The sequence below is a fragment of the Narcine bancroftii genome, chromosome 4 (genome assembly GCF_036971445.1).
Source record: "Narcine bancroftii isolate sNarBan1 chromosome 4, sNarBan1.hap1, whole genome shotgun sequence".
NCBI lineage: Eukaryota > Metazoa > Chordata > Chondrichthyes > Torpediniformes > Narcinidae > Narcine > Narcine bancroftii.
The window spans coordinates 130,568,846-130,596,149 of record NC_091472.1 but is presented as its reverse complement, the minus strand read 5'-3'; the positions used below and the strand labels follow the sequence as shown (position 1 = coordinate 130,596,149).

General features: G+C 42.1%; 1 protein-coding gene across 7 annotated transcripts in view; it reads right to left on the bottom strand.

The window, feature by feature from the left end:
* ttc28 (tetratricopeptide repeat domain 28) overlaps positions 1-27,304 on the bottom strand; it is a 1,007,267-nt gene that overhangs the window by 905,623 nt on the left and 74,340 nt on the right. For all 7 annotated transcript variants that reach the window (XR_011356152.1, XR_011356153.1, XR_011356154.1 and 4 more), the window contains exon 2: positions 7,029-7,313. Coding sequence is in view for 1 of the 7 variants with exons in the window: in XM_069932874.1 (XP_069788975.1) it covers positions 7,029-7,313 (285 nt within the window). In the remaining 6 variants the exon portion in view is untranslated. The remainder of the gene's footprint in view (positions 1-7,028; positions 7,314-27,304) is intronic.

Below are 27,304 nucleotides of genomic sequence, written 5' to 3'. Positions count from 1 at the left end.
GTGATTCCTGTCAGGACTGCAGTATCCTCAGCTTTTGGCAACAGCTTCTCGCTCTCTTGACCCTTTTGGTTCAAACATTGGTTCGGGTGCAAGTACTTGGAATGAATCCATCTATCAATATGGTCCTACATAGAGTTGTCCAGTAATGCTGATCATGGGTTTGAAAAACATAAACTTTCTTGGCACCATCTGAAACGGTCTGCCTCAATCCCAGGCAAGGTCCCATAAAGTGTGTGTGATCGTCTCGACTTGCACACCAATCTGAGTGATACCTTCAGAGACAAATGAATGAGGGATCTTAATCTGCAGCAGGAAACAGTCCACCATGAATTTATGTCCCCAGAAAACAAAAGTCCAAAAAGATTCCCAATTGTTTATTGGTGATATGTCCAAAATCAGGTGTTCATCCTGTACTGAACTTCATCATTTGTACAGTAATCAAAGTGCTTCATTCCTATTTTTGAGAACCACTTTGAACTTAATACAACCTGGAGTTAATCGTAAGCCTTTTATTTAGCTAAAGTTGAAGAACACCACTCAAGTTCTGGCTGCTCAACAGTTGACTGTAAATCAGATTTACAGTCCTTGTTTGAATGCACCACTACAACCTTTCCTGGTAACCAGGAAATAATCCCAAACAACGTACACAAATATCCCCATATCTTCCAATTACATTAAATCTTACCCAATGATGAAGAAAACTGGTTAAACCACACTTGGAATATTGTGTTCAATTCTGGTCACTTCATTGCGGGAAGGATGTGGAAGTTATGGAGAGGGTGCAGAGGAAATTTACCAGGATGTTGCCTGGATTGGAAAACAAATCTTATGAGGCAAGGTTAACAGAGCTAGGGTTTTTCTCTTTGGAGTGAAGAAGGATGAAAGGTGACTTAATAATGGTCTACAAGATTATGAGATGAATAGACAGGGTGGACAGCCAGTACCTTATTTTCCTAGGGCAAGAGTAGCAAACACCATAGAACATCTGTACAAGATGAAGAGAGGAAAGTTTAGGGAAGACGTCAGGGGTACGTTTTTTTTTACATAGCATAGTGGGTGCCAGGAATGCATTGCCAGGGGTCGTGGTGGAGGCAGGTACAATAGGGACATTTAAAAAGCTCTGGGAGAAGTAAATGGAAGTAAAATAGAGGGTTATGGGTAAGAGATAGGGAAGGTTTCATATAGGTCGGGACAACATCGTGGGCCAAAGAACCTGGGTTGTGCTGTCATGTTCCATGTCCTAAAACATCAGCCTCGCCAGTAGATATTAAAGAACCAATGGCACATCGTAGGGAAGTTGAGGTGCTCTGGCTAAATCAGCTGTGGCTTCATTAGTAGCACCCTCCTCCGCAAGTAACAAGATTTTTGCTCAAATCCATTTACTGGAACTTCAGCACTAAAACCTATCCTGGCACTCCCATGCACAAGTTAAAACCTTGCCTTCAGGAGAGATGTTAAGCTCAGGTCAGGTCCACTCACTCAAGTGGATTGAAAGATCCCATGGCATTGTACTGAAGAAAAATGAGGTTTCCTTCAATCAACATTTCTTAAGGAAATTCATCCAATCTCACCATTGCTTGTGGAGTTTGCTTTTCACATATCCCACTTCAAAAGGTACATCAATGAGTGGAAAAAACACTTTTGAAATAGATGGGAAAAGCACTAATAGTTTTTATCTCTCTATTCTTTTCCAGCATTGTTAACAGGCAGCAGATAATTGGCTCATACTCAAAAGGTGAAGAAATAGAACCCTGGATTATTTTAAATCAGATTCATTCATGAATCTGGTGTTAATTTTGATTCAGAGCTTGGCTTCATTAGAAATACAAAAACCCATTTGGACTTGAGCCACCACAGACTGGAGATAATCGCATATCAATGATCCAACCTGGTAAGCAGGTTTGTAGAAAAAAAAATCAGTATGCTTACACTTTATGAAAAAAATTCTCAAGAGCTCGAGATTATAAAAATCAATTCAGTTACCTTGATCAATCCAACTACTAGCACAAAAATAAACTGAGAAATATCACATCAAAGCAAATGGAAAACAAAGTCAGAAACATTTTGGGATTATATAATACTATATTATCAAGAGAGCTACAATGTGAAAGCTTTTTCTCCAAAGTAAGAGTGTAAATTGTCTCCAAGTTGTCACAAAGTCCTCCTCTGAATCCAAGCTACTGATTTGAACTGAGCAAAGGTGCAGAGACCTCCCACACTTTGCACAACTTTTTCTTTCATTGAGCGCTGGCTTGAAGTGAGCTGAGTGTCTGACTTTATCATTTCGGAACCTTCGGAGTTTGGACAATGCTGAGCATTTGTTCCTGAGATGGTGTTAATTCAACCTGTGCAGGTATTTTTGATCCATTTACCCTCTTGTTCCAAAGATCGACATTAAAGTTCAATTTATTTTGTTTATTTAAAGCTCAGAATGGTATGCTGCTTCTCAACTGCTTTAACCTCTTCCATGTGCCATTATTGCAATAGTCAGAGGCTGCCCAACCTGTCAGAAAATGTGTGTGGGAGGAATCGGTGGTTCCGCTGAGACAAAAGGAGAACTGTCATGAAATGCATCGCTTTTCTTTCCCATGCAATGGTAAATCAGAATAAGAATATCAATTTTCTCTTCCAATTTTGAAGTCCAGTTTCAGGAAAGTTCTTTTGATTCTCATTTCCTTGGATAAAGGAAATTTTGCTCCAGATCTTGACTGGAAATGATGCTCTGTCAATCCAAAGGTTGGCATGACCCAACAAGTTATAACCCACAGAACCCTGTACCATACAGCTGACTTTTATCATGACCTTTTTGGTGCAGAAAACCCATACAATGCGGTACTTCAACCTCAGCAGCTCCTGAATAGGCTGCATTTTGCCATATGTTGAAGTGGAAAAAAAGATTGTCTCATTTCACAATTGATTAGCAGTCAAACTTCAAAGTAAAATTTGCTTTCTGCACTGGAGGCCTGTGGAGGAGGATTGTTTAAAGTTTTGGAAATTTTGAATTTGATGGAAAATGGCATGTGAAAGAAACATAAAAGACTACAAAAACTGACTACTTTTTCCTTCAGATAACAAAATAGTGACATTAGGTCGGGCTTTAACAATACTGCCCTCTGTGCTGTCCTACAATGCCTAGTTCTTAAGTTTCAATTGTAAATAAACCATCATAATTTCAGCCTATACAGTCTGGTCTAGCGTACAGAATTTCTCATTCAAATTGCCAGACATAATGGGAAGCTTATGTCAATTACAGCGTACAGATATTGCAAAACAGGGTCATTCTTAACTTTATGAGTTCACAAGTTAAGAATGGAGAGAGAAAATATATTTGTTCCACAAAATTTCAGTTTAAGAGAATGGCACTGATAGAAGTTCTGAGAAAGGACCATTGCCCAGAAAGCTAATTCTGTTTCTTTCTCCTCTGATGCTGCATGACCTACTCAGAATTTTTTTTTGTTTCTCCAACATGTTCCAGCATCTGCAGTTTCTTGCTTTTCAATTAAAGGTATTTCATTCCTCACAATCAATTTTTCATCTTTTATTTGTACAACTACAGCAAGATGAAATCCAGAAGTATGAAAACTAAACATAAATACTGTCTCAGATATACCACTGGATGCTCGAGATCGTGGCAAGCTTAGTTTCCTGCTGATTGGTTGACCTCTTCTCATTCTAATTGCTTTAGTGGACTTGAAACTACACGCATTGCTGAGAAGAGGGTTGATTTAAGCCAATGCATGACTAGCTCTAAAGGTCAATTCGTACTTGTCATTCATTTCAAGAGTGTGGAGAGAAGCACTGAAAAGTTGAATGTTAACAAAATGCTCGTGCAAAGGTATGGACCACCACCAGAGGGCACCAACAGCCTCAGAAGCACTGCATTGCAGGGGAAGGACGGTGAAGAGATATTAAATGATAAACAATTTTATACGCCCCTAATATAAACCAAGCCAAACCAAGGGCAACTGTAAATTGGAGGAGCCACACCTAATATTCTATCTCAGCATCTCCAACCCAATGGCATTAACATCAACTTTTCCTGTTCTGTTATCCCACTCCCTGATCTCCCTCTTTCCAATCCCTCTGTCTACTTTCCTCCAGTTCTCTGACCCTTTCCCTCTGCATTCACAGAGCCATCCACTCCTCCCTCCCTTTCCCTGTTGCTGGTGTGCCCTTCCTCTCTTATCCACCTATCTGCCTATTACCCCCCCCCCGCCCATCATTTTGCTCGGGCACCTGCCCACACTTTGCTCATACCTTGATGAAAGACTCAGGCCCAAAACATTGACTATGTATCTTTATCTTATCTATATAAAGTACGTACACTGTTTGACCTGCTGAGTTTCTCCAGAATTGTGTTTCTACCTCTAATACGCAACAATTGCAAAACTCCGTCAGAATGAAAAGGGAAAAAGTCATTTACAAAGTTTTTCAGTCCAAAACTATACTCAAAGGAATAGATGCACCCAGCACTGCTGCAACTAGGAAATGAACTTAATGCAGGCTTGGGTCATGACTAAGAGATAAAAAGGCTAACTTCCAGATGGTTCAAATTTGCAGATCACTTCATCTCAAAAGTGATCTGCTGAGGCAGTTTAACAATCTCAAATGACATAGGACAAGCGCAAATCTTTGTGAGGTACAGAAAATCTAGAGCACAAAAAAAAACTGCTGGAGAACACAAGCAGCATCTGTGTCAGAGAAGAAGCAAGGGAGAGGTGGATCCAAGTAAGGAGGGGTTGAAGGAGCCACGTGGGGGCTAGAAGGGTGGAGAAACCAACAGAGGCTGGGACAGTGGAGACAACAGAGAGTGAAGATTGTGGCATCTGATTAAAAAGTTGATGAGTGCAATCAGATAAGGGAGGGATGGTTGGCAGATGGGGACATGGGGGTGGAGGGGGTGGGAAACCAGAAACCAGGTCAGCAGTTGAACCCAGCTGAGGATGGGGAGGGGGAGAAATTGGGCAACAGGGGGCAGGGGCAGGTTGGAAAGAAAAGGGATGAGAGGGCCTGTGTGGATCAGAAGGAGAGCGAAAGGAACCGAGGAGAGCTGGATGGGGAAGCAATTTCAGGCTAACCAAACTTTTTTTTCTCCTTTCTCTCTCCTGATCTATGCAGGTCCTCCCACACACACCCTTCTTTCTGATCCCAAGTTGTCCACACTGACAAGTTGCCTGCCATACACAGTCCCATTTTGCCAATATCCCTCTTTGTGCCAGTCTAAATATCTTTTAATTGCACTTTCCAGCTCGTCCATAGACCCACCATCATCTCTGGGGAAAAGAATTGCCTCTCAGCTCCTCTTTGAATCTTTCCCCGCTCACCTTAAATCTACCCCCTTTAGTCTTAGACTCCCATTCCCTGGGAAAAATATAATCCAAGCCACTTATGATTTTATATACCTCTAAGTTCCCCCCTCAGCCTCCAAAGTTCCAATAAACAAAGCCCCAGCCTTATCCAGTCTCTCCTTGGTACCCAAACTCCTCGTTCCAGTAACATGTTTGTGAATCTCTCCTGCATCCTTTCCAGCTTAATGGCATCTTTCTTATTGCTAGGCGACCAGAACTACACAATACTCCAAGTCATGATCTCACCAACGTCTTGCACAGTTGCAACACGGTCTTGGAACTCTTGTACTCGAGGCCCCGATCAATGAAAGCAAGGAGCTGAACACTTACTTCACCCAACACGCTTCAGGGCCTTGTGCAAGTCCTGTTTAACTCAATAAAATGCATTTCTCAACCTGTCAGAGTTTAAGCTTCATCTGCCATTCCTTTAGCCCACTTTCCAGGTTGATCGCAAACCTGTGGTAATCTTGGATAATTTTCCTCTCTAGCACTAATTCTGGTGTCATCCACACACTTACTAAACATGCCAAATACATGCTTTTACAAATTGATATAGAAGGAGAACAACACCTATCACTTACCAAGCCAAGTTTGTATCCAACTCTCTCATCCGCCCTTTATTCCATGTGATCTAACCTTCGAGACATTGACGGCCAGCACAGACATCGTGGGAAAAGTACCCACTCCATGCTACATGAAACTAAATCTCAAAACCTCTGTGTACATTTTGTGTAATTCAATGGCCAAAGCCTCTTCTCGCTGAACTGTGTATTGTGTTCTGCTGTTTCACACACCTACCTGACTTCGAGAAGGTCTTAATATGCATGATGTACTGAAAGACTTAAAGCTGTTAATAAGCAAAAATCAGATGTTAAATATGCTAGGAAGAGAATATGCAAGTTTATATTCAGACACCCAGAAACCGTTAGAAAGTTTGAATAAATATTCTTGTAACAAAATGTTGACACACTCTGAACAGATGCAAGAGTGTCCATTTTGCAGTAAATATATCATAAATATCCAACTCTCCATCCATTCTGATAGAAAGTGCAGTCACGCACAGCTGTCAGAAACCTCTGCGCACTCTCTATGTTTCAACTCCCCACAGTCTTCATCAGGATATTTGTGAAACTGCAATTTGATGTGAACTAAAGCCAAGCACAAAGATCTGATGATCTGCATCAGTCACTTATTACCAAGGAATTTTACAAGCAACTGGGAAAATTCACTTCAGGCACATTTAAATCATGGATTCTTCCTAATATCTTCCCCCAAGAAGTATCAGAAGAGTTCCAGTTAACTAGAAGATTTTAAAGTATTAGAAATGAGTTGCTCAAGGACATCAGTTCTTCTGAACCAGTGGTGTTCAGATCGGATTTCCTGGCTGTCCTAATGACATCATAAGCATGTATAGCGACCCCTTTTGTTGTCTGCCCCAACAGAACTGGAGAATTACATGCAAAACCACAGCACAAACTTTGATTGCCATGCTCAGTCATCCATCAAAATCTTGGCACATACATGGCAAATGAAACCTCATTCAGATCAACAGAATTGGTTCGACAATCAGACTGGCCAATCACACAGCTGCAGCATCTAGTGAGGAAATTGATCTTGGCACAGTGGAGTGGATTAAGTCAGTTCTAGTATGGGCAATCCAGGAGCTGGGGAAAGTCCTACCTTTGACCATTTTGGGTTTAATTGCTGTGCTTTGACAGCGTCGTCCAGAGCTTTCTCGTACTCATTCAGTTTCACCAGAACAGCTGATCGGTTGCTGTACAGAATGCAGTTCTGAGGATCAGCTGCAATAGCTTCAGTGTAGAGCTGGACACCAGTGGTGAAATCTCCACTCTGACATGCCGCGTTGCTCTCCCGGACCTTCTCAATGAAAGCAGCTTTGCTGAGAGTGTGCACACTACTGCTACCAGAGATTCTGCGCATTAAGCTTTCTTCAAAGACAGAGCTCTGTAAGACAAAAAAAAATCAATGTTTTCCTTTGCAACAAGAATGTTCATTTCCCCAGAGTGATCACCTTTAAGGGGTATAATCACACAGATGTCCCTCAGACCATTACTCTTAACATTACATCTGTTCTCATCTATGGTCTTCCAGTAGACGATACAGGACATTGATTAGATATGCATACCTGGTACAGGAAGTAAAACACTAAAGTCTGCAGACACCATAATGGTGGATAAACTCAGCAGGTCAAACAGTGTCCTTTATATAGCCAAGATAGGGATGCATAACCAACATTTTGAGCCCTTCATCAAGGTACCTGGGAAGGTCTTTGCTGCATGAAAAGGTGCTATATTAATGCAAGCCAACAATGTTAATGGTTCTCCGCACCCATGAAGTGCAGACAAGATCTACTAGTCAGAGTGTCCCATGGAGTGAAACCGTAGCCTACCCTGACATGATAGCTCGACATTGAATCTGCACATGGCTTGACCAACATTAAAGAGCAGGCATAAACAGAATATCCACGTTTCTTTCAGTCATCAATGGACATAGTCTTTACTAAATGTCGCATTTTCATTTTCAAAAAATAGTCCATCGTTCAACAAAACATCATTCTAAAAATTAAATTCTCATCGCAAGACGTTTCGTGCCCAATGCAATACCAAAGCTAGCTCTATGCCCTCATTCCTATGGCTTTTGTACAATAAAGAGAAAGAGTGGTTTTGACTGAACCAATTGTGAGGCTAAATGCATGCTGCAGACTGCACCAAGTATCCACAAGAAAATGATTAAACAATCAATAATAAACTGGGGCTGTACTTGACGCAAGGTAAGCGCCACTGAACCCTTTTTCTATTGAGATATCCTCAATGATCCCTCGGGTAATTTACTTTCTGCGAATAGGTGAAACTACAAAAGAATTCAAAGTTCTGAAAGAGCAACTGACTTAAGTATCAAGGATCCTACATTTTCACCAGACCTCAGACAATGACTAAGCATAAGTTTCAAACAGGATTATTTCCTCTCTGCATTTTTCCTTCAATCAGCATTTTTCCTTCAATGTGACAAATCAGAAATGTGAAATTAATAACACCATCACCACATGCTTTACCAGTTGAACATCTCAGTGTCTTTATTTTCCTGCTTCCCTTATTTCATCATCCTGCACCTTCCACCTCCAGTGCATACCATCTGACTTCCGGTCAGGTTAATACATATCATGCATATTCATTATCATGACATCCCTCCTTTCACCAGAAATAAACTTTATATCTTTATGTTTAAATGTAAACACTTTAACACTATCAATAGCATTTTTCTGCCTTCTGAACCAACAAAACAACTTCAAATTCAAAACAAAAACAACTTCAAATTCCCTCTTCACAAAATGTAACATAAACCTGTTATAACCCAATGTAATATAATAGCTCAACTGTTCTTCTGTAATTATACTAATACAATGCTCACCACATATGCAAAATGTAAACATTTAAATTTATACACCTCCCATGTTTAAATTCCAATACTTTTGTTTTTTTTTTCATTTAATACCAAATAGTCGACTAAACAAAAATGCAATTCATACAGCACTCATACATGTACTTTATGATGTATTGATCAAATCACTGTCCAAATGTTCCCATTATCATTTCTCTTCCTTGGTGAGTAACATTACTGCGCTTCATTGAAACTCATTCCAATTATCACAAACTTTCACTTTCGTGATAATGCGGGCACAATTAGAAATATGGCACAAAATCTTCATATCGCTTAGGTGGTTTCCTGTCCCGTCTCAGCCTTCCTGCAATGCTACTGTCGCAACTTGGTTGTTCACCCTCAGCACCGGAAACACTGCCCGCTGCGGCTTCTGGTGTTTCTGGTACTCTGGCCACTTCATCGGGAATGCTGGTAACTACCTCTGGGACATCATCTGGTCCCTCAGGTTGAGCATCTTGTATTGGACTTCCAACCACTTCACTCGGTGTCGCTCTGGATTGGTACTTTTTGACACCACACACGTTTCTTTTGTACAGGAATCCAGCTGGAGACCTGACTGTCACCATACTGCCTCTTCTGGATACAACTGTGTAGGGTTGATGGTAATAAGGTGTGTCTAGCTTACCACCATTCTCTTGCCTCACAAGAACATTATCTCCAGGCATGATGTCTGAGTACCTGGCCCCATGCCTCGAGTCTGCATACAGCTTTGCTGCTCCCTTCTTTTCAGCATCGTGGTCCCTCATCTCCTGGTCGTCCCTGATTTCCTTTATTTTGGGCATTTTTGTGCGGATTTTCCTCCCGAAAAGTACTTCTGCTGGACTTTTTCCTGTGGTTGCATGAGGCGTTGCCCGATAGACAGCTACATAGGATAGCAATGCTTCTCTCCAGTTCTGTCCTTCTGCATGAGCAATCCGTAATCGTTTTTCAATGGACTGATTTTGTCTCTCAACTTCCCCATTGGCTTGCGGCCATTTAGGAGTTACTTTATGATGGTGGATACCTGTGGTCCTCATGTATTCAGCAAATGTCTCTGAAATGAACTGTGGACCATTGTCAGAGTATAGCATAACAGGGAATCCATATCTCGCGAAGATCTCTGCCAATGCTTGTATTGTTTTTTCAGTGGTCGTTGACCTCATCACAGAGTACTCATAGTATCTGCTGTAGTAGTCCACCACTACCATGATTGACTCGCCAGTTGGTAAAGGTCCGAGAAAATCAACAGCTACATTGATCCACGGTCCTGTCGGGAGTTGCGTACTCCAGATCGGCTCTGGAGGATTACTCCTACTTGTGAGTTGACACCCATGGCAGGTTTTGACAAATTTCTCTGCATCTTTATCACAACCTGGCCACCATACTTTACTCCTGAGGTTTTGCTTGGTACCAACAATACCTAGGTGTCCTTCATGAGCTAATGATACGATCTTCGGTCTCAACCTCTGTGGTATCACCAATCTACACCCCCTCAATACACACTGCCCGATGCAACAAAGTTTGTCTCTAATGGGAATATATGCCTTGTGAATGCACTTGTCCCATTGTCCACTTTGGATACATTCTCTAACTTCCATGAGTTCTGGGTCATGTTCGGACTCTCTCTCGACTTCCCTCGTTGTCACAGCTTCCAGTGTTGACTGAATAGCTTCGAAGCGTACAAAGCTCTCTGCTTCTGTCCCCAATTCTGACTTGGATTGTGGCATCCATCTTTCAACAATCTGGACAGCGGATCAGCAATGTTTGCTTTCCCGGCAATGTGAACTACTCTGTACTTGTACGGTTGGAGTCTGAACACCCACAGTTCTATCCTGGCACACGGTTTGGACCTGGTGGCATAGATCACCTCCAATGGTTTATGGTCCGTGATGAGTTCAAATTCAATGCCATACAAATATGCAGGGAATCTCTCGCAGGCCCATACAAATCCGAGTGCTTCTTTCTCTGTCTGAGAATATCTCCTTTCCACATCTGTCAAAGATCTGCTGGCATAGGTAATGATTCTTGGTCCCACATCACGCATCTGGACCAACACGGCTCCTAAACCAACAGGACTAGCATCCGCTATGACTTTGGTTGGTGCAGCCGGATCATAATACCCAAGAGTATCGGCATTCGTCAGTTTTTGTTTCAGAGCTGTGAATGCTTCCTTCTGCTCAGAGCCAAAATGGAATGGTACACCTTTCCTGGTTAGATTCCTCAGTGGTTCTGCCAGTGTAGCAAAATTAGGGATGAACTTTGCGCAATAATTGACCAATCCCAAGAAACTCCTCACCTCCGTTACATTCTGGGGTTCACGTGTATCTGCAACAGCTTTCACCTTGGCATCAGCTGGGTTCAGTCCTTCCCGTGTAAGCCTGTGTCCCATGAAGTCCATCTCTGAGACACCAAACTGGCACTTGTCTCCATTCACAGTAAGGCCTGCCCCCTGTAGTCTGGATAGCACACGCCTCAACCATCTGTCATGCTCTTCCTTTGTACCCGCATGGACTATGATGTCATCAGAAATGTTACAACTCCAGGAATGCCTTGAATCACTTGATGGATTTCATACTGGTAGATCTCAGGAGCTGCATTAATGCCGAACGATAGTCTCTTGTACTGGAACAATCCACAGTGAGTCACAAATGTTGTCACATCCCTGGATTCTGGGTCCAGCTCTAATTGATGATAGCCCCATTTTAAATCAATTTTTGAGAACACCTGACTGGTAGTTAACTCCTGAAGTACTTCCTCCACTGTTGGCATGGGGTGTCGTTCTCGAATTATAGCTTCATTGGCCATCCTCATATCAACACACAGTCTTATGTCACCATTTGGTTTGGGCACGATCCATTGTGTTGAATGTTCTACAGGTTCAATAATGTCTTGCTCGATCAACTCTTTGATTTTGGCCTCGACTTTCCCACAAAGTCCAAATGGAGTTCTGCGCACTGGTTGCGCCTTGGGTTTGACCGTTTTATCCACTGCTAGCTTTAGTTGTCGACCTTTCAGCTTTCCTACTCCCTGGAAAACTGCGGGGAATTCTTACTTCATATCCTCGTATGACTGAACTGAATTGACACGAGCTCCAATATGAAGTATTGCCGGGTCTTGCGCTGTGCGTCTACTCAGCAATGGTTCTTCCCTCTCGTCTATGACAACAAACTCTGCTTCGGTGTACTTGTCACCAGCTTCAACAGTCGCAGTGAAACATCCAATGGTCTGCAATGGCTTGGTTGCTGTGTATGGATACAGTTTCTTTGAACACTTCTTTGATGTACAAATGATCTTTTTTCTTTTCAATTTCTCCCATAAGTGTTGGTCAATTACATTACTGTCACTGCCTGAGTCTACAATGACCGGAACTGTCACACCACCAATTATCACTGGGACCTTCTCATGATCTACATCATTCAATGTAAACTGATAGTATTTCTGCCCATCCTGGTTGTCATCATCATCGTCACTTTCTGGGTCACCTTCTATATGGCGAATAGTGCCTTTCTTTCCAGGATACTTTCCTTTCCCCCAAGCTTTGCCCTTAGAAGCTGTACTCTTCCTATTCTGGTTTGTATTTGACTTGCTTTTGCACTTCTTTGTAAAGTTGTCCTTAACTCCACACTTTCTACAAACTTTGCCTTTTGCTGGGCAGCATGGGTCTTTTCCAAAATGACCTCTGTTTCCACATCTGTAACACTCCAAATCATGTGTCGGCATATTTCTTGGCTGGCTATTGCTATGCGAGAGCCTATTTACTTGTTGACCAACTTTGTCTTTACTGGGCTGACTTGAGTTGTCTTTCAGTTTCATGGTATGAAATTGCCCCTCAACAGCCTCTCATGCAGCAGCCATTGTTAAAGCATTGGTAAGTTTCAACTCACCCCCTTTTTCCAGCAGTCGCCTTCTGAGTTTGTCTGATCTGCAGTGCTGCACAACTTGATCCAATAACTGGTTGTCCAAATCAGCTACCACGTAATTGCATCCCACAGCCAGTTGTCGCAATCTCGTCACGTACTGGGCAACCATTTCTCCATCTTCTTGTTTTGTCTTGCGAAACAAATGGCGTCGAAATGTAGCATTCGGTGTCACCACATAGTGTGCATTCACTGTATCTACGGCTTTCTGGTATTCCTCCTTCCTTCCAGTATTCGAAAGCGTCTTAAAAGTTTCCCGAACTGCGGGTCCTGCGGTGAAGAGAAGTAACGCCCTCCGCTGCGCTTTCTGTTCCGCCGTACTGCTATCGAGAAATAGGCCACGACTGTCAGCGTAGGCTTCAAATTCTTCCAACCATGCCTTCCACTTCACACTTACAGTGCTTGCATCACCCGTCGGGTCAAAATGAGGAACACCTCGAAGTGCTAGAAATTCAGCTCCTGTGACTGCCATGAAGAAAACCTTCCAGCTCAAAGCCACCGATTCAAAATCCAAAATGTTTATCACATTTAAAATCCAAAATGTTTATCACATTTAAAATCCAAAATGTTTATCCTCGTCGCAAATGTTACATTTGTGGCCCGAAATGTGAAATTAATAACACCAACACCACATGCTTTACCAGTTGAACATCTCAGTGTCTTTATTTTCCTGCTTCCCTTATTCCATCATCCTGCACCTTCCACCTCCAGTGCATACCATCTGACTTCCGGTCAGGTTAATACATATCATGCATATTCATTATCATGACAGCATGCACCGACTGGAACACAGGATTTAAGTTGCTGACTTGATCAAGCACTGCTGTACACTCAATGCAGTTATTCGTTCTTTTAGACCCTTGGCTGAAAGCTTGAGGGCAGTTTTAAAGAATCAGAGTCTGAAGTATTCTGAGCAGTTTTAAGCTAGGAGGCTGATATGTGTGGCTAACCTCCCTCCCTTCATCTTAACTTCACAAATAATTTCTTCTTTGTAGAATCTTTTTCAAATTCTACAAGGGAACTTGACCTGGTGCCTTGCTGCCCTGAGTTGACAACACACAGGTGTATGACCATGACATGAACTCTTCCCACCCCTCCAAACTTCCCTTTTATCCTTCAGTTCTCCCTATCATCTCCCAATGACTGGTCTACTTCCAACCTGATAATAAACTGAAACATGAACTAAACCAGTGGTTCTCAACCCTTTTCTTTCCACTCACATACCACTTTAAGTAATCCCTATGCCGTAGGTGCTCTGTGATTAGTAAGGAATTGCTTAAGGTGGTATGTGAGTGGGAAGGGAAGGTTGAGAACCACTACTCCAGACCCAATTGTTACTGAAATATTTTGCTTGAGATAAATTGTCATTCGCCCATTTCCTTTGGAGTTATGAAGCCGTGCATATAACAAGTCAATTAGGTTCGATTAAAACAGTGGTTTTCAACCTTTTCCTTTCCACCCACATACCACCTTAAGCAATCCCTTGATAATCACTGAACACCTATGGCATAGGGAATACTTTAAATGGTATGTGAGTGGAAAGAAAAAGGTTGAGAACCACTGAACTAAAGCCTTTAAAAATGAAGGTTAGCTCCTGAAGCTGAAATTCACTGTTCCCATTCAAATTTTTTTGGCAGTCCATCTTTCTCTTTCCGTGGTCAAACAAGACAAGCATGTTCATTTGATTCAGACACTTTTGCACAAATCTTCAGAAGAAACTGTCACAGGATCACAATCCTCAGGCTATTTTTGGAGATAAGTTTTGAGTTTTGCTTTTACAACATTCAATGACCACAAAATCAGACATCCTTAACACAGTCAGTGACAGACTTTCAAGGATAGAAAGCTCTTCAGGGCTCAGACACAGATAAATTATTCTCCTCATTAACTTAAAAGATGTACAGCATTGCCAATTACATTGTAAAAGTGCTATGGCAACCAATGGCTACACCATAGCAACTAAAACACCCTCCCAACAACACCAGGTGGTTGTACTTTGAGCAATGACAGAAAACATGCTGAAGTGCAGGGAATCAATGACCTTTTACCTCTTCTGCTGTCCCTGATTCATTTGCTTTGATGTAGGCTGTTCTCACCCTCCCACTTCAGTCAATCAATAGGACAATTTACAGCAATTACAGAATTTACATTTTAACACTGTACTCATCATGTCAAATGTGAAACTAAAGAGAGGCACAAAATAGGAAAAACAACATGCTTCCAAACTTGTTTTTTTATTCAAAAGCACTTAAATAGTACATTGTGTTAGAATACTTCAAAGCTCTTCACACAATTACTGTATTTTTGAAAGGCAACTGTTGCTGTGCAGAGAAAATCAACACCGTTTGATGCCAGAAACAAAAAATACTTGTTCCACAAATAAGCTTTTTGAATGCAGAGTAATGCCTAAAAATGCTGGAGATACTCAGCAGGTCACACCACATCTTGTAAAGGAATACCCCCATCTATAGGAAGTAGAGGATGACTAACATTTCGGGCCATCCTTTACTTCCTGTAGATGCTGCGTGACCCGCTGAGTTTCTCCAGCTTTTGTCCATTGCTCTACAATCACACATCCGCAGACGTTCCTGTTGAATTCTTTGATATCAGTTTTCACATTAATATTTCAGGGGTGGCACAGTTGGCGCAGCGGTTAGCCCAACACCTTTACAGCGCTGGGTTCGAATCCTGCTCTCTCTGTAAGTAATTTGTATGTTCTCCCCATGTCTATGTAGGTTTTCCCGGGGGCTCCAGTTTCCTCCCACGGTTCAAAACATTCCGGGGGCTGTAGGTTTATTGGGTGTAATTGGGCGGCACAGGATCGTGGGCCGAAATGCCTGTTACCATGTTGTATGTCTAAATTTAAAATTTGAACACAGGCCGATTTAGAGAATTTATTAGAAATAAGGCAATGGTTTTAAAATATTTCACTTTTACATTTTTTAAAACTAATTAAAATAATGGATTTAAATCTAAGAGTGAGTTAAGAATGATAAAAAAGTTGGTGACCATAGGGAGCAAATGAAGAATTGCTGGAGAAACTCAGAGGGTCATACAGCATCCATGGGTAGAAATGGTCAGTCAATGTTTCAGGTCAGAATCTTTATTCAAAATTTGTGAGCAATATTTGGAATATTGGCAATTTTTACATTCAATGGTATGTTGCCTCTTGGTCCTTACATCAATCTGTCAATTTAATTATTTCAGGTAATTACAATTGCAATTAAAATATGAAAATGATCTGCAGCAGTCAAACCTCAAAAGTCTAAACTGGAACAACAATGAAAAAAACAAAGTTAACTATTTTAAGTTTTCTGAGGAGTCTTCTGAAATCAGGGAGCAGAAGACCAGTGATAACAAAGGCATGGCAATATGGATGCCACAATTGCCCATTTCGGGTGGAGAAAATGTCAAGGGCTGCAGAACAGGGAGCATGTGCATAGGAATCTATGTAACACATGACTGAAGTCATTTGAAGCAAGAAAAGAAACTTGTAAGGACTTTACTGGTGAAAATTATGGGCTTCTGGATGCGTCTCTTTACTAGTGAAAATTATGGGCTTCTGGATGCGTTACTTCTGGATGTGTCACTTTACTAGTAAAAATGATGGGCTTCTGGATGCGTTATGTTGAAGTAAAACTAAACTAGTTATACGAGTCCACAATTTTCCATCCATTTGCAGATACCTTCCACACAGCCTCCTCAACATCCAAGATGAATGCTCATATTAACACACCTTCATGACAGCAGGAACAACAGCTCAAATGAATGTTTTTTCCAGTATTTTTTTCACTGACATTGGTACTTGTAATTCAGAATTTGTTGAGGGAAAACTGTAAACAGGTAACCCATCTGCAATGATTTGCACTGATGTTGTGCCTGATAATTGGAAAGCTGTGTTTTACAATAGACTAATCTCATTGATTATTCTTGTCGATTGTGTGAAATGTTGTGCACAGCATAAATGATGGAATGCATTGGTGGCATCAAATAGTCCTATTTTGGCCAGTCAATGTTATTGAATACATAATACTGCCACAATCCTGTGAACTCACTTCTGAAATCAGATTAAATTCCAGTTTTTAAAAGTGAATTTACTGAAGTATGAAAGATGGAGAGTGTCTCTGAACCCAGGCCCTTGACATTCCTCGAAACAGAATGCCGTAAACTCAAAGACATCTGATCTGGTTTAATAAAAAAGTGTTTCCAGATCCAAAAGCCTGAACTGAAGCTAAATAATCAGTAGTCCCATTGTTTCAGCCATTTATCTGCATTACTTTCCTTTCTCTCAAGTCATGTTCAGCAGGTGTCCTTGGTCTGTTAACTGTCACTGGGAAATGAGTGAGAGAGATGGTGGGGAATCTGGTTCTCATAGGCCTGGACGAGAAGAGCAGGAGGAAAGGGAGATGGACAGGTCGAAAGAGTGAGAGACAAGCAGACAGATAGGCAGGTGTGAGACAGGCAACAGATTGAAAGAGGGCAATATACTGACAAAAACTGAGAGAGAACCAGCCAGGGGAAAAAGTGGAAGTAGAGACTGAGAATGAGAGAGGCAGAGTGTCTCTGCTCTTTATCCACTGCCCAACCACATAAACAAATTGTAATTTTGAGTTGGGGGAGGAAAGCAATAAACCTTGGGCACATGACTTCTCCATCCCTGTAGAAAAGAAATACAGCCTCAACCCACACTGGTTAAAATAAAGGGCTCACCATCAGAACTCCCTGCTTTAAAACAGAAGGTGCAAGAATTGTCTGAGTGCATGGCTCCCATTAACATGATCCCAATGGTATAACCATCCTCAATCCCACTCATTGCTGAGTGGACTGCTCAACTATGCTTCAACATTTGAACTCACAAGTGGCACAAAATAACACTAGCTCAGCTCAGTAAATCTATCAAAACAAACTGTCTAGAGCTTCAATTACACATCACGTTTCATGGTGAAAATATGCACATAAAATGAACTTTCCCTGTTGCTTTTTGGAGCATTTAACCCTGACTCACTAGAAGGTCATTGTCCAGGGATCAGCAAACAGCTTATTTTCTTCAGTCACTTCTAACCACTGTCTGTTAATTGAATTCAGGACAAATCTGCTGCAAATGCTCTCCCACAGGGAATACCCACAGCGCTGACCATATGGGAACAGCTGAAATAAATCCAGTCATGCAGCTTAACTTCATATCTACCCTCCAGGTGGTTCATGAGCATTCCTGCAAGAAACTGACTTGCCTCATAAATAACCCTGAATAAAAGAGGCTACACAGAGCTACTGAACTCAAGACACCAGCTTTGTGACGACTCCAAATATAGCATCGTATAAAATTCTTGGTTTCTATGGAAGAGCGACTCTCTGACTTGTAAAATCTTTCAATGGCAAATTACTTTGTATCAAAATATCATCTCCCTCCTCTCAGAACATCTTCAGTCAAGGCCCAGAAGCACAAAATGATATAGGGGCAGGATGCATTTTAATGATGTTGAATATTCTTCAAACATCATTGAAGTTTTACTCAATCAGGAATTAAACCCTTTGAGAACTATATAGCAGCAGGTGGAGCTCCTGCATCTCATCCAAGGGCTGCCTTTCAAATAAGAGTAATGCCAATTGGGGAAATCCTCCTCCTCCAACATCAAGCCTGGCCACTGGTAGAACAACTCCAGGTCAGAGAGAAGAAGGAGGTACATTTATAGGCAGCACAAAGATGTAACTTGTAAACCTGCTACCTCACAACTCTAGTAACCCAGGTTCCATGCTAACCAGTTTGCACCTTCTCCCTGTGATGGTATGGATTTAACCCGGAAGCTCCAGATTCCTCCCAATGATGTGTGAATTAGTAGGTTAATTGCCTGCTGTAGCAATTCCATTCCTGGTGCTTATATAATTGCTTGGAGGTTAGGTTAGGGGTTTGTTTGTGACACATTTTCAATCATTTCCATGTAAAAGTTCAGTTGTATTTAAATCCTTTATTGTTAACATGCAAAACTTGTAACCTTCTTTTCTGATATTCTATGTAGTAGATTTCTTAACAACAAAACATTCAAATAAAAGTTAACAAGGCCTAAATGATGTTCAAATGATATTTAATGGTCTGAAAGCAGCTAACAGAAATTGTCAATCCCTAACCCACCCTCCTTCAGGTTTCCAACTACCGATGCTGGCTGTAGAACCTCATTATAAGCGTGCGCAGAACTCCTGCGCGTGCTCCTTTGTGCTGTTCATTCAGCCCTGACAGGTCAGCAGTTGGAGCCAGGGCCAGCATACAACATGCCTCGTGGAGCGTGGTGACATATGCACACTGGTTGACATTGCCACCACCGGGGCCGAGTCAATGGTGCCTGCGCAGCTACGCCCCAGCTCCGTAAATGGTGCCAGTCCTAGCACATGTGCCAACAGGGAGAGGCCTACAGATCCCGGTGGATACCATCAACATCTGCAACAGGTAAGGAATGAGCCTATGGCTCTTACAACTGCTGTAGATTTCCCCTGATAGATGGAATGCAAATGTGGGGAGAATTGTCCATGGGGAGAACTGGTGGGGGAATAAGATTAGTGTGATCCAGGATAGATGATGGGACAAATGATCTCAAGGAAATATGGAAATCCCAAACCTAAAATATGAAAGGAATGAGGAATGGGGAAAAGATAGAGGTAGGTAAGTTGTTTCATTGGTTGGGGAGACTAGAATTCGCTGCCCATCAAAGCGGTTGAGGCGACCTCAGTGAATATATTTAAGCCAAGGTTGGATATATTTTTTTACATAGCAGGGGAATTAAGGAATATTGGGAAAAGGCCAGTAGGTGGAGATAAGCCCATCATCAGATCAGCCATGATTTCATTGAATGGCGGAGCAGGCTCGACGGGCCATATGTCCTCCTCCTGCCATTATTTCTTATGAAACCAGTCGAAGAGGGAACCAGCAGCAGTCAGGATGTTTATGCATGACAGTGACCAACGAGCAGAGAGTTTAAGTATCTTGAAAGGGCTGATGCTTTGGGAGGGTAGAAATGGAGGAGAATAAGAGATCACAGTGGATGTGGATGCCTTGGTGATGGAAATGGTTACAGGATTTCAAACACAACTGCTGACCAGAAAAAATATGGGTCCTGACACGCTCCCCCTCATTCTGAGTAAGTGATAGTGTTTGGAGGGAAGGGAGGGAGGAGGTGGTAGAAAAAAATAAAGTTTATTTGACTAATCAGGCATCACATCACATATCACATGTGAACTTTAAACCAGTTATTTTTTTATCCCCAGAGCAACCAGGTGCTGAAGCCCAATGATCACACCAAATAACTAACTTTACCTTGAACGTGAAAATTCAATTAATAATTTTTTTTCACTTTAGCTAATTACTGCTAAACATGATGGATCGAGTTAAAACACAGACATGCGTGTATTTAAATTAAGAAATTCTCTATCCCAGACATCCCGAAGCATCTTGCATCAAATAATGTACTTTGATATGAAGTTCCCATTATTAAGGTAGGAAATGCAACTGCAATTTACATACAGCAAGGTTCCACAAAGAAAGTAAAGATGTTAATGGACATATAATTTGCTTTAGGTCGTCGGTAAAGTGTAAGTGTTGAACAGAGCTTTTTGAAAAGAGCAGGAGAAAGGACTGAATAGATGGTTCTATAAGTGGGCTGGCATGATCTCAAAGGGCCAAACAGACTTTTTCAGAGCCTTAATCATTGTGAGAACTCCCCTTCTACTTGAATACTGTAAGGAAATCTTTTTATGTTGAGCAAAAAGACTTGAAAGAGAGTGCATCCAACAGCACACCACTCTCTTACAATGGCACTGGAGTGTCAGCCACTGTAATGCACTCTTGGGCATATAGACTGTATTTACCATCCCTGCTGAAGATGTTGACAGTGTTGCAGTCGGTCAGTATAGAAAATAAGCTTTTTTAGAGTGGATGTGATACACGGCAATTTATTTCTATTCTCACCAGTATTTTGTCACACAATGGTCTTCCTCAGAAAGGATGGATATATTTTCCTTGGAGGGATGCAGGTTAATTCCTGGGACAAAGATGAATTGGGAGAAATCGTCTTTTACCTCCTGGGATTCAGAAGCACAAAAGATGATGAAATCAAGGCATCGAAGATTCTTAATAAGATTGCCTAGGTAAATACAATGAACGTCTTCCAAAGCTTCGCAAGTCTAGAACTTAAGCACAATTTCAAAAAAGGAGGGCCAACTGCTTATCACTGGCATAAGGAGAAAATTCTTTACTCAGAACTTTTTTAGTGCATTAACCTGGACATTAATCAATTTCATATCTCAGATCCATTTATTTCTGGACTTGGAGGGAATTAATCTGGGAATGGAGCAAGAAAGTGAACTCAGGATACAGGATTGGCTATTTCTGTTGAATGGCAGAGGAGGTACAGTCCACATTGAAAATGTGTGCTTCTTTTGCTTATTCATGATAGGGAGATCAATTCTCTACCCTAGAGAGCAGTGGAGGCTGTCATTAAGTAGAGATGAGGTTGAGATATTTAGACTGCCAGACTTCAGGGGAATCGAGGGTTATGGGGGCCAGGCAGGGAAGTAGAGTTGAGGCCAAGATCAGATCCTATTGAATGGCAGAATATACCCAGGAGAAGGAATCTGGTCTGTGCCTGTTCCAAGTTCTTCTCTCTTACGCTAATGTAAGAACAATACTTGCACACATTTGTCAAAAAGTAAATCTTCCATTAAATTCCTGGCATACACTGAATCAACTGAAGTGCCTTGTAAGCAACTGCTCTCCCAAGCTGGAGCGGAGCAGGCTTTGTTTTGTCCAGCTGGAGCCAAATTGCAAAATAAGGGTTTGAAAAAGAGCAGGCGCTGCCTGCACACCAACTCCAACCTCGGCACAGAAGCAAGAACCATCACTGATTCTAGGAATTCCATTTGCTCTAATGACTTCCAGCTGCATGCAAACCCACACTTATTTTAGTGCATTAGGCCCAAGGGTGAATGAAAGCCAAGATTCAGCACAGCTCTGCTTATTGCTGTTTGTTTCTAAGTTTCTGTCCTCAATCTGCTGGAAGAACTCAGCATCGGTGGGAGAAGAACCGTCGACATTTCAGGTCACGACTCTTCATCGAGGCTTCAGTTTCCAGCATCTGCAGACCTGTGTCTCCTTACTCTCCACTTCGCCTGAACAAGTGGTATTGACTCTCAATGTTGACAGTTCTACAAGCACTCGTCCCTTCTGGCTTTCCTCCTCTAAGTGTACCAAGCCATGCAAAAAGGCAGCTGGGGCAGGGCACCTATCTCAAAAAACACCACACAGGATTGGTAGATTATTTGTGTGGCCCGGGTTTCAATGGATGGAATCAGCTTCTGTGCTGTTGGGTTGTTAAAAAAAATTTAAATATTTAAATTAAAGCCCTGTTGAATCTTCACTTAAAATCCACCCAAGCACAGGATTAATACAGTAACTGACAGTGAGAAGATTGACAATGAGAAAGCTTTGAGAAGATGTCAGAGCTTCTGAATCCAAGGAAATCCAGGTATGATGTTTATCCAGACTTAAATTGGAAATTGATTTCTCAAGTAGAAAACCATGGCAAGTCGTGGCATCCTACAACAGCAAAGGAGTAAAAAGGCCGTCATTCTTGGAACTGCTGGAAAAGAACATCGTCCCAGGTGTGGCTTCTTTTGCCATTATCACTGGATGGCAATGATTTAAGTCAGGGTCAGGATCTGTACAGTGTAACCCCTGGTATCCGGAATTCAAGCAACCAGCAAAAAAAAGGAAAATTAATTTTAAAAATTAAATAAGCAAAAAATAATATGTACAAACTATGTTAGATTAAAATCGTAGAAGTAAATGTTCTCTGAAGTAACAAAGAAACCTTTGGTGAAGATGGGAGCAAATATTCAGCCAGCAGGGTGCCTTGGTCGTGCTTTGCTCGTAGCAGCTGTTCAAATAAAGTTGTGTTTGAATAAAATGGCATTGCCCAGGATGAAGAGCTGGTTGATTTCACTTGCCTTTGGGGTGGCTCTCTTAAAGAGTCTCCTTATCCCTGCTTCATAGAGTCACTCTGGTCAGAGGCTTTATCTGTAAACTTAGGGGAGAGGTGTCAATTATCTATAATATTAATGTTTGTCTTTCGGGCAGCTCTAGGGAGGGGAAGGAACCTGCAGATGCAGCGCTGGTAAAAATGTTTTCAAAGAATGTGACCGAATATAAAATAAGAAGTAAAACACGAAAATCTACAGACACTGTGGTTGAAGGAAAAAACACAATGCTGGAGAAATTCAGCAGGTCAAACAGTGTCCTTTATATAGCAAAGGTAAAAATACATAACTGATGTTTCGGGCTTGAGCCCTTCATCAAGGTATGGAAAAGTGTCAGTAGGCGTCCGAACAAAAGAGTTTTGGGGGATGGGGAAATGTGGTCACAAAGGCAGGAGGTGATAGGTGGAGAAGGGAGGGAGGGGACAGCAGCGATCAAGGGGAGGAGGGATGGCTGGGCAAAGGGTTGGGGAAAGGGGAGGAGAACTGGAAAGGGGAAAGCAAAGGGGAAGGGGGAAGGGGGAGGAAGTAGGCTAGCCAAATCCAGAGAAGTTAATGCCATCTGGCTGGAGAGTGCCCAGACGGAAAATCAGGAGTTGTTCCTCCAATTTGCAAGTGTTCTTGGTGGGACAGTGCATAAGGCCATGGACAGGCAGATGAGTTGAGGAATGTGTCACACAACTGAAATGGTTGGCTACTGGGAGGTTCGGTCACTGGTGTTGACAGAATGAAGGTGCTCAGAGAAGCAATTTCCCAGTCTGCGTCCAGTCTCTCCGATATAGAGAAGGCCACAAAGGGAGCACTGGATGCAGTAAATCAGTCCTATGGATACACTAGTGAAGTGTTGCTTCACATGAAAGGCCTGTTTGTGGCCCCAGACTGTTGCGAGGGAGGTGGTGTGGGCACATGTGGCACCTCCAGTAATCACAGGGGAAGGTGGGGTGAATGATGAGGAGGGATGAGTGGATGAGGGAATCACAAAGAGAGTGGTCCCTATTGGAAGGCAGAGAGGGGAGGAGAGGGGAACTAGTGGTGGGATCCTGTTGTGTGCCAGAAATTCCAGAGGATAATGTATTGGATGCAGAGGCTGGTGGGTGGTAGCTGAGGATGAGGGGGATTCTATGTTTGTTGTGTCTGGCGGCAGAGGAGGCCGGGGCAGATAAGCCAGAAATGGAGATGTGGGTGAGGGTTGACTTGATGATGGTGGAGAAGAAACCACGATGGTGGAAGAAGGCAGACATTTCGGAAGATCTGAACAGAAGACCTCATCTTGGGAACAGATATGGTGAAGACGGTGAAATTGAGAGAAGGGGTTAGAATCCTTTCAGGGGACAGGGACAGGGAGTGAGGAAGTATGGCTCCCTCGTGCACTCATCCCTCCAACCCCCTCTCACCACCGGCTACCGGCTCATTCCCCTATGGCCACTGGAGGTGCCACACTTGCACCCACACCTCCTCCCTCATCACAGTCCAGGGCCCCAAAACAGGCCTTTCAAGCAACACTTCATGTGTGTATCCGCAGGTCTGATTTACTGCATCTGGTGCTCCCTTTGTGACCTTCTCTATATCAGAGGGACTGGGCACAGATTGGGAGATCGCTTCACTGAGCAGCTTCCCACCAGTGACACAGACCTCCCAGTGGCCAACCATTTCAGTTCTGTGACACATTCCCATACTCACATGTCTTTCCATGGCCTTGTGTACTATCCCACCAAGAACACCCACAAATTGGCAGAACAATTTTCTGCCTGGACATTCTCCAGCCAATGACATTAACAGTGACTTATCCGGTTTCTGCTAACCTGCTCTCCTTTCCCTCCACCCCTTTCCAGTTCTCCTCCATCCCTTCCCCCAGACATCCTTCCTCCCCTTGATCATGGCTGTCCTCTCCCTCTCTTCTCCACCTATTACCTCCTGCCTTTGCAACCACATCTCCCCCCTGTTTTGTTCGGATGCCTGCCGACGTTTCCCCATACCTTGATGAAGAGCTCAAGCCCGAAACGTCGGAGACGCATTTTTACCATTGCTATATAAAGAACACTGCTTGACCAGCTTTGTGTTTTAAATGAAAATGAAGTAAAATACTTTAAGGTTTATATATTAATCCAACTGAAGTTTAGTATAGTATTTTTATCTTTTAAACTGTTTATTCTTAATGCAGGTGTATTAGTTAAGCATTGTAAGGGTAAGTCTCAAGCAACCAGAAAATACACTTATCTGGCATCTACAGATCCCCATAGGTGGCGGAGGCAAGGGGTTTTACTGAATCTGGATAGATATCATTATCTGTCAAAATATGATGAGAGAATCTTGAAAAGAACTGCACACAAGAAAGTGTGTGGTGAATTTCCACCTTTCTTGGCAAATGGGAAAATAAGTTGTAGACATAGGAACATAAATCAGGCAGATGCTTAACAGATGCTCCACACAAAAGGAAAATTCACTCCTATCTGCCTTGTCTAAATAAGAAACAATGGGGGAAGAAGTATGCTGGGAGGTCTATATGGCCGATACATTGCACGGTTCCATATGTTGCACATTTTACATTTGATTGACCAGATCTCAATCTGAAGCAGTTCCCTACCAAGAAATGATGCTTCATTCTCTTAATCAAGAGGCACGGATTCAGGATTACAAATCGAGTTCAATAGTGTTATTTTTATTCCAAAAAATGTAGTTTCTGCTGGCATAAGTAGTGGGACAAAAGTTATAAAATAATTAGTAATGTCCAGAAATAGTGATGTTTAAAATAATCAAGCAAGGATAAACTACAGAAGCTAAGCTGCAGTTGGAGTTCCATGAAAATTGGTACATCCCAATTTTGGAATGACATACAACCATGAAAGCGATTTATAATTCAACTAGAATTTGCTTGCAAAGCTCAGCAGGTGAGGTAGCATCTGCGCTGCTAGAAAGAATTAACATTTTTCAACAATGACTTAAGAATCAAAATGAAAAGCTAAAGCAGTGGTTTTCAAACTCTCCCCCTAAACTCACATTCCGCCTTAAGCAGTCCCTATGCCATCGGTGCGCTGTGATTAGTAAGGGATTGCTTAAGGTGGTATGTGGGTGGGAAGGGAAGGTTGAGAATCACTGCTCTAGACCCAATTGTTACTGAAATATTTTGCTTGAGAAAAATTGTCATTGGTTCTTTTCCTTTGGAGTTATGAAACCGTGCACATCACAAGTCAATTAGGTACAATTAAAACAGTGGTTTTCAAACATTTTCTTTCCACCCACATCCCACCTTAAGTAATCCCCTTACTAATCACAGAGCACCTATGGCATAAGGATTACTTAAATTGGTGTGTGAGTTTAGGGGGGCAGTTTGAACACCACTGATCTAAAACATGAGACTGAAACATGGAAGTTGTAGATGCTGTGAGTGTAGTAAATACACAAAAGTGCTGGAGAAACTCAGCAGGTTCTTCAGAGTGAATACTCAAACATGCTGGAGTTCATCCAGCACATTTGTGTATCAAACATTCACCTTGTTTCTTTTCTCTGCTTGACCACCACTTTCTATTTTGATCAAATTTCCAGAATCTGCAGTTTTTTTTTACTTCCGTGTAAAACATTGCAGGGTTGATATGCTGAGATTTTTACAGACATCAGGGGTTAACTTTAAAGAAGAGCTCAAAAGTTGCAGCTTTCTGTCATTCAAGTGGATTAAGGTGTGACAAATTGAGGGCTTCAAACAATGAAGGTTGTGAAAGTTTTAAAATAAATTTATTCCATCTGGTACTTTGACAAGAGGGCACAAATCTGAGATATGTTCAACAAGAATTAAGCACCAATTTCAGACAAAGCCTGAAACAGAGGGTGGTTACAATGTTAAATTCTCTGCCATAAATCATTATTAAAGCATAACCTCGAATTAGCTTTAAAAGGCAATGAGAGACCTGCTAGAAAAAGTAGAATTTTCAAGGGTTCAGGAAGTTAATACAAGCAGGAATGAACTCAGGGTCTCAGTCTCCAGACTTACTTCTATCTGTGCAACAACAATTCATACAACAATACTGTGCAGGCACAATCATAGCATTGGGGTGGGGGTGTGGGGGGTGTGGTGGGGGCTGAGGTTGAGGCCGGTCATTATTTCTATTTATAACTGCTTTCCACTTTTGCCAGCTGCCATTCATATGGAAGCATCTTGGTTACCCAATACATTGCTGCCTTTATGTTTACTCACTCAAGGGATGTGGGTTTCACAGGCTGGTCCAGCACACCCCTAAATGCCTAAGAGAAGATGGTGGTGAACTGCCTCTTGAGCTGCTGCTGTCCTTGAGAGTGTGACAATGGCAGCATGCTTAGCGTAGCAGTTAGTGCAACGCTAAGGCAGCGCAAGTGACGGGTTCAAATCCCGCACTGTCTGTAATGAGTTTGTACTTTCTCCCCGTGTCCACCTGAGTTTCTTGCGGGTGCTCTGGTTTCCTCCCACATTGCAAAGATGTACGGGGTTGGTAGGTTAATGGGTCACATGGGTGTAATTGGGTAGCGTGGGCTTGTGGGCCAAAGTAGCATGTAATGGTGCTGCGTCTCTAAATTTAAAAATTAAAAATATATTCCCATTGGTGCTCGTGA